This window comes from Micropterus salmoides, unplaced genomic scaffold, assembly GCF_014851395.1.
Source record: "Micropterus salmoides isolate LMB-PRFRI ecotype aquatic unplaced genomic scaffold, ASM1485139v1 Ms_hic_scaffold_2929, whole genome shotgun sequence".
Taxonomy (NCBI): domain Eukaryota; kingdom Metazoa; phylum Chordata; class Actinopteri; order Centrarchiformes; family Centrarchidae; genus Micropterus; species Micropterus salmoides.
The window spans coordinates 26,353-35,183 of record NW_024042183.1 but is presented as its reverse complement, the minus strand read 5'-3'; the positions used below and the strand labels follow the sequence as shown (position 1 = coordinate 35,183).

General features: G+C 41.0%; 1 protein-coding gene across 1 annotated transcript in view; it reads left to right on the top strand.

The window, feature by feature from the left end:
- Positions 1–870: 870 nt before the first annotated feature.
- The window catches only part of LOC119882131 (actin-binding LIM protein 3-like), a gene marked incomplete at both ends in the record, with an annotated part of 34,297 nt that continues 26,336 nt past the window's right edge, over positions 871–8,831 (top strand). The window contains one exon of the mRNA XM_038692142.1: positions 871–1,042. Coding sequence (XP_038548070.1) covers positions 871–1,042 — 172 coding nt within the window. The remainder of the gene's footprint in view (positions 1,043–8,831) is intronic.

Sequence of the window (8,831 nt, the reverse complement as noted above, 5' to 3'; positions counted from 1 at the left end):
TAAAATAAGGTGAATCTATTTGTGCTATGATTGTCCAAACATAGCTTAGCAACCGCAGGCCTGTCAAGCTTTGGCCTTCTCTGCATGTTGAAACGGTGTACATGGAGCTCTAGTCAAAGCAATATTGAGTGTATAAAGAGTTTGGATAGTTTTTTTTAAGTCTCTCTACAACACAAGAGAAGAATAGAATTGGAATGGATCAAACAGTGTGTTAACAGCTAAATAGAATACTACCTACAGTAGTAACCTAACACAGCATTACTTCCAAAGCCATGTATATTTATTTTACATTGGGTTATAAGTTCTGTTAAAAATAAGCCTCATGCATGACTAGCACATCCACTGTGTGTAGTAGGCTATTTGATTTAGTGGATTTGCGCTCCAGCAATTCTCAAACTTGGGGATGCTGACTTTTCATAGGGACCTGTTAGCTTTAGCCTCATTATTTTAGCAAAATGTGTGTAGGCCTACTGTATGTAGCTATCAAATGGACATTTGAGATAGTTTTAAAGAGCTTTTGTTTTAAGACAAATCAACTTGAAATATTATATAGTTAGCCAGAGACATAATTTTCAACCAACTGATGAAGCTAACATTAGTTTAATTAGCTAGGTATCTAATATGCTTAAATCTGCCACAGACAGTTGTCATTTCAGCTGGCAAAATAGACTATTGTTAGTTAGAAATGAGAAGCTTGCTTTTGTCTACCACTGTCAGAAAGAACCCATTGTTTAAACAATTACTAAGGATTTCAAGTGGTAATCCTCCACCGTTTTCATTTTAAATTGCATATGTGCACGAATGGAAAGCTTCACACGCACAGCAACACTAACTGTTGCTTGGCAGACAGTCAATTCAGCTTGAACACAGAAATACAATCCTAAATGTTCCTTTTTGTCTTCAGCAGCTTATCACCAAGGTTCTGCGGGCAGTGAACGAAGTTCTGGACCAATCCGGTGCCAGCGATGTCGGGAAGCATGCAAAGGAGAGGTGGTACGAGTACAAGACACCCATTTTCACGTCAAGTGTTTCACCTGTACCGGTAAGACATGAACCAAATCCTTAACAACACCACAGACAAACAGTTTTAGGGATCACACAAACAGGTGGGATTCAGATTCCAGTAGTACACTAGAAACAAGACACCTATCTTGGTCACTGCCTTCCATATACATGCACACACACACACACTGTCACATATACGATGGATCCCCTCGTTCATCCATCTCCTAGTATACATGCTGAGTGCTACTATTAGCCCACAGTGGGGATTTAAACGGATCAGAGGTGCCTTGCAGGGGACTTAACCTCCTGCTAAGGTAGCTTGTTAATGCGCTGCCAGCTTGGAGTGGATTTTCCCTCGGTTGTACACTGTGGTAAGACCATCTCACCTAGCTTTTCAGTTCTACAGGTGAGCACTGGTGACCTACAAAAGATATAGTGGTGACATAATCTCACACTCACTTACAACAGGAATAGTGTGTCGTGTGTTTCTCTTTTAGAATGTTTGGAATGTCTTAAGAGGAATCTACTTGTGAATAGCCACTTTAATATATGGGTTCTGTAATGGTATTTATAGATCTGTTTAAAGGTTAATTAAATCATTCCATTCCAATTCCCATTTTATTCACTTGTTGTGGACTGTGCAAAACACTTTGCAGGAGTTTCATGCTGCAAGCAGTTCGCAAAAATAAAAGTGTAAAAGTTAGGAAGCAGATGATCTGACGAATGGGATAGATTTTTTTTTCCTTTGACAAGATCGCAAAAAACAACCTCTCAGGGTACTTTTCATACATGAAGCTGACATGTAAAATTGCCAGCACATTTGCTGAGTTTAGTGCAGTTCTGAAAGGGGCTTATGATAGTCAAGTATAAGTATAAGTATGTGTGCATGTGGAAATTAGAAATCAAAGAACCGAGGAATGTTATTTGTCATGCTGCTGTACGGCCCGGAGCAAGTGTTCTCTGTATTATGTTAATAATGCCGTTTCTAAAGCAAAGACAGTCAGTCATGGGTTACTTTCAGTCATTTGCACACGACTTTAAAAAAGCTACCAGCTAGATTAAGAAGAAATCTGTACTCAACAGTAATCAAGTCATAGCCATTTTTGCATAATTATGGACTTATCTGACATAATTTCCAACACATCTTTCCCACTTCTCCAGGAATCGTTTTCTTTCATGGGATCAATTGAGTTATGTTAACATTATGTCTATAGCGGTCCTATAATAGTTCTCTGATTTACTAAACATCTATACACAAGTTGAATAGAGATAGGTAATGAGAAATGCACCAGTATACTACTTGACCACTTGAGTGGAAATATTCAGGACCTGACAATGTTCCCAGTAAACACTGTCAATTTAAAATGTTAGTTGTCACTGCCCTGCAATGGACTGGCGACTTGTCCAGGGTGTACCCTGCCTTTCGCCCAATGTAAGCTGGGATTGGCTCCAGCCTCCCGCGACCCTGTACGCAGGATAAGCGGTTGACGATGAATGGATGGATGGATGGATGGATGTGTCATATTGTCAACGGAAAACAATGAAATAATTTAATGGCTATTTAAATCATTTTAGTTTAATAACATTCCAAATTTCATCAAATAGGCATACTTTCTAATTTTTATTTGAACAGATTTATTCCTGATTATTTCTGTTCAGTTTTACATATACTGCATTTCATTCCAAATATCCATCTTAATAAATCATTCAGTCCCATATGCATGTACACAGAATGAGTGAATTAGTGCATCCTGCTGGCAGCTTTTTTCACTTGTTTGAAGAAAAACTTTTCATAGTCAGTGCTTAGAATGACTGAAGATGGATGTAGGGTACTTTCCTGGGCAATCTTTCAAAGCTGTTTTTTTATACAAGTCAGGTCTTCAGCAGCTGTTGTCGAGGAAAAGAAGCAGAGTAAGTTGTGTTGTGTTACTGTATGAGCTGCACTTACAGTGTACTTTTGCACAGCACAAAGCTGTGCTTGCAGATAAACTCACTGAAGTCTGTTCATTGGAGGGTTGTTTTCACATCTTCCCTACATGTAGCCATCACGCACATGAAAACACATGTATACAGTGCACACATACACACATGCACACGGGCATATGAGCGTGCACATCCATACATGTGTGCACGCTCACTGTGGTTGTAAGGGGTTGCTGTGGTAACGGTGTGAAGGGACACCCTGGGCCCTGGTTGGTGGATATTCTCAGCATCTCTGTTGTGCCATTAACCAATCGAGAGGCTCTGTTCTGTGCCCCAGAGAAAAAAGGGGGGTTAACACAGGAACCAAGCAGAAAAGAGAAGAAGAAGGGGGATGGGGGTGCTGTCTGTGTCGCCTAAACATTACATCATCACTTGAGTGTAATACCAATTGGATTCTCACTTGCTCGCCTTCCTTTCCGTTTCCCCTCTCACTTATAACAGCCGTACAGTAATGGAAAACTGTCAAAGACCATCATGTTGAATACAGCTATCAGACAGCCCTCCCCTCTCATGTTCCAGAGAGTTCTCCACATCCCGTGAGGCAACGGGACACTATTGTGCGGCCAGACTCTGCCACATCCCTTCCCATAATATGCTGTCCTGTATGGGCCTCTGCACAGCCAGCAGTTTTCTAAAGCTTTTATTGTTCAGTGTCTAACCCCCCTCACACACAAACATGTTATATGTTCTTTTGAACTTCATAAACTCATTCATTCTCTCGTCTCTGCATTTTTCTTCCGCTTTTCATTAGCTGCCGTGTACATTTTCTGAGGCTGAAAAGTTCATGAATGCAGTAGCATGATTTAACATTGAATTTCTATATATCCCTTCCATCTCTCTGTTGCTTTATCTCTCCCTCTCTCCCTTTTTCTTTTTCCCTTTCTTTCCTGATGACAGTCACCCAAGCATGAAATAAATTTCTCATCTTTGAACAGGATGACATTGGCATGCGGGCTGTGCAGTTTAGAGGCTAGTGGCTAAACTGTATTATACCATTGCACCAGAGTGACAGTTCACTGTCAGCAGCCAATTGCCTTATCTGTCGGGTGTGTTTATGAACTCAGTGACTGGTGCTTGTTTCAACATTTGATTTCATTCTCTGTTGGACAGTTTTTTTTTAGAGAATCAGCAGGTTATTGACCTTGACTAATGATATTTTGTCCATTCATTTCCACTGGAAAACCATGACATCATTACCCCCCCCCCCCATTTTTCCTCATTCTCCTCTTTTTCCTTCTTTACTTGTCTTCATTTGTCCTCGAAAGGGCTGACTATACCCCCTTGAATAGATCATGCAGTCTTAAACAGTCAGACGTAGAGTTATTTTGTGAGCACACACATTCACTAAGCATGTCAAAATACATCCATCCATCCGGTCCATTATTTCTTCTCCCTTGTTCTCTTTTTTATCTTCCCTCTGTCTTTGCCCACATTTTTATAAAGCCACATTGCCTTCTGGATCCCACATTATCATAATACCTCCCTCATGCATTAGTCAGATGCGGAACAGATCACTAATCATGTGCATTTAACCTCTCATTTGAACCCATTATACAGCAGCTGATTATAGCATGAAGAAGCAACAACGAACGCTACGAAAATGCTGAAAACAGAAGAAGCCAGCTCACAGACTGATGCATCAACTCTAGACATTGAGAAGGCAGTGCGAGTGTATGTGTTTGTGTGTGTGTGCGTGTGTGTGTGTGTGTGTGTGCGCATTATGTGGATGCTGTAGCAGCGGATTGTACTGTATGGATGATGTGGAAGATGTGGTGTTGTATTACCAGCAGACGGGCTGACTCGTGCATACTGGCCTAATGACATAGTGACCACATTTACTCCGCCTCTGAAGGGTAATTGGCACTCTTAGATTCCAACAGAAACAGTGGGGCCTGTCAATGGCACGAGCGCAAGGCTAACACACACATGAATCACACGCAAAGGCAAAATGGGTACTGTTTTCCCATGCAGCCAACTCGCATGCTAACAAAAGACACAGAGGCACAGAAACAAATATACAAGCGCAGACGGAGACAGATGCAGACACATACACACATTAACTGTCAGGCTGCTCCCAGTAGTTATTTATTGTCTGAGATAAAACAGATTTTTCTCTTAAAAAAGCGCTAAAGGGAATAGCAGATTTCCACAGGCAGGTCAGATAAATACTTGACTGCTCTGCTAATGCTCCATTTCGAGCAGGTATTCTCACCATGGCTTTTGTAAAATTGCAGTATCTTTCTCTTGTTCTCTGCAGACCTGTTTCAAGTCAGTTCAGCCTCCTTTTGGAGGCCATTAGCCCCCCAACACTGAACCTCCGTGTCAATAACATCAACCTACTGTTCTTTTCTCTGATGGGAAAGGCTGAGAGGGGAAGGAGGGAGAGGAAAAGACAAATAGCGAGAGGGATAAAGAGAAATACAAAGAGAGGTTATGAGGAGAAACGGAAAAAGAGACACATCACAGGAAAAAAGTGGGGGCTGACAGGGATGGGGAGCTTCCTGTAGCTATAGCAACCGCTGGTACGCTGGTCCAATCACCACACTAGTGCCTGGTTGCTAGGGAGAGATTCCGGCGGAGAGAGAAGGGAGCACGGCAGGCAGCCGCGCTTTCCCCCGACGACTCTCAGGATCTGGGATAGATGACAGGGATTATTCCACTGCTCGTCTCTCTCACGTGTCACCGTCCGGAGGGAATTTCACACACTGATGCCCAGCTTATTGTCTTAAAGTGTTTGTGTGTATGTGTGTGTAAAATTATGTGTGTATACAATAGTGAAGTGGAGCTGCTTAAGTGTGCAAATGTCAGTGCTTAGTGAAGGATTGATATCTGAATGATAAAGAGGATCGTTAAGCGGAAAACCCTGCTGCGTTACACAAACACACACATACGCACACTAAACCAGTGCATCTGTACATATAGATGAGCTGCTTTTTTATTGCTTAATACAATGCCCCGTCTGTAGCACTTTGGTTATCTGTGTGTCTGAGATCTCATTCACACCTATTTTCCCCTCAGCTGAGTGTCTTATCAGCCCTCAGAGGGTTAAAAGCTGAAGGCCTCAGCAGCTGGGCTGGTCTGCTGGTATGAAGGGACTCCACTGGGCCACCATCTGTCTCCATCAACTACTGCAGCCAAATGCTAGGGGAATCCTGTCACTCATGCACGATTTCTCTCTGCTTTAGCCTTTAGCTGCCTCTCTCTCCTCTTGCCTATTTCTATGACTACCTTCTTCTGTTGTCTGTTACTGTTTTTCTTTGCTCTAGGGATGGCAATGTGAAATATCTCAACAACTATGAATTGCCATGAAATTTGGTATAGTCTGACTTTTTCTTATATTTTTGGTTTGAACTGAAATATCTTAACAACTCTGAGGTTGGATTTCCATGAAAATTTGATACAGATATTCAAGGTCCCCAGTGGATGAATTGAAGGAATCTAGTGCCATCACCTGGTCAGAATGTTTCAAGGCTTTGGTTTATGACCAGAACTAATGATATTCCCATCAGCCTCAGCTTTTGTTTAATAGAGCCCGATAAGTTGGTGTGCCGATATTATCGGCCGATATGAGCTAATTGCATGTTTATAACAGCAATTTATTGTTTATAACGATAAATGACAATTAAAAAATAAATGGAGAGAGGAGTGTTGTCGTTGCATACTTTGTCCACTAGGGGGTACGCCGCAATTCCCTTGTTGGCAACACACCCACAAATCCACCACAAAACACAGCAATCAGCTGAAATAACCAGGTGCAGTTTTGTTCAAAATAGTATTTATACCAGAAAAAATATTAAATATTTTTAAATTGCATTATGTCATGTTGTGTTGGTGAGGTGTCATAACTACACATAACACATTCTAGGGAAAGTCTTTGTTTATGTTATGTGTTTCTGAAAAGAGGAAAAAAAATAATACTTACGTAATATCAGATTTTAAAATCCCCAAATACCAAAATTGGTGTTGGTTTAAAAATCCTGTATTGGTCGACCTTGTGAGTTTAGTGTTGATTAGCAAATTTTAGCATGCTAACACACAAAACTAAAATAGTGACATGATGAACACTGCACATCCGATAAATATCAGAATGTTAACACAGCTGAAAGCAGCATGCCTCATAAAGCTGCTTGTGTGGATGTGTGTGTTTTTGCTGCACTTGTCTTCCTGTCTGTCTGATCGCCTCCTCTCCCACCCTGGGATTTGGCACAACTTGAGATTGTCTGTGAAAGAAAGGGAAGGTTGCATGGAAGTACAGTCCTGTAGTGAGATAAAGAAGGTGCAAATTGAGATAAAGTGGAGACCTTGTGCTCTGAGCCACAAAGATTTGAAAGCGTCTTTCAGAAAGACAGAGAAAAAGAAAAGTAGGAGGCGGGGGTGTCAGCCCTATTTTGGGGTTCCGGCCTGGGCTGACTTTGAGAAGGGAATTTTAATTGCGTCTGTTGGCTGCAGATAAATACCTAATCATGTGGACCCCCTGTGGGTGCCTAATCAGTGCGGTTCTAATGACCACAGCTGCAGACACCAGCCTAAATGCTAACCTCTAATCACTAGACTTGTGATCTTTAGATGCTAACTTCCTGCGTTGCCAAAAAGAGCTATAGGATGGAGAGAAGCAGCATCTTATAGTTTCCCTCATTAGAGCGTCACTCAGGGAAACATCATAAAATGAGCAAATAGATGAAATGAAGTCTTTGATGTAGTTTAGTCTCGCAAAGCGGATTATGTTTGGTTTAGCAAGCTAATGTATGATAAATCTGACTGTGTCTCCATGAAAAAATACATAGTTCTCATATAAACAAAACTTTTCATTATCTTAGGAATTCTACATGACTGTTATTTCCAACTGTATGTGCTTTCCCATGAGTAGCTACAGTATAAATAATTCATAGGACAGTTAAACAGACCAGGCCGGTTCTACTTTGGTTGTATTGGGATGTTGTTTTTATGGGTGGGTGTCTACACCATGTGGTGCTGGTTGTGCAGCTGTAACCAAAGCCTTTCTTCTCAGAGCCAAGCTAAGCCACGTCTCTGCAGCAGCAGAGGCACCAAGCTCTGACCCAACTCCACCCACTGTGCTTGCAACTACAAGATGTGGAGGGAAGTTCTGCTTAATGCTTACAACTAAAATGAAAGAACTTGAAAAGTAGAGGGCCTGCTTGAAAGTAAGCTGTGAAAAAGGAAGGGTCTTTAAGACAAGTTTGAAAATGGTAATTTTTCATAGCTCTAAAAATTGCATTTACCTATGGGTCTATCACAGTCCCCTTAAACAGATGCAAAAGAAGATTCCTAACTTTACTTTATTTTATTGTACTTTTGGTAGGACACACTTAATTTATGTATTAACACCAAGTTTTCAATGATGCAATCTGTAGTTTAATCTGAGCATTAAAGTAGAGTTTGCGATGACTTAATTCTATTTAGTTAATTTATTGTCATAAAATGAAATACAGTCTTGTCATTCAAGATAGTGTGGTCTGCTAAAATAATTTAAAAATATACAAAATATAACTTTATGTTTTGTGTAAAATTACGAAATCTGATTTGTACATTTGTAACAATACCAATAGTTGTGATTGGAAAACAAATCACCGTCCTATACATATCTCCGTTATGTATCTCCAACGTAAATGCTCTGTACTTGTATAGCGCCTTTCTAGTCTTTTACACTACATTCATACACTGAGCCTAAGCGCTCAAATGGAAACTAACATTCACACTCACTCATACACTGGCGGAATAGCCGCTAGGGGCAATTCGGGGTTCAGTATCTTGCCCAAGGACACTTCGACACGCAACCAGGGGGAGCCAGGGATTGAACCGCCGACCTTCCGATTTCATGAGCT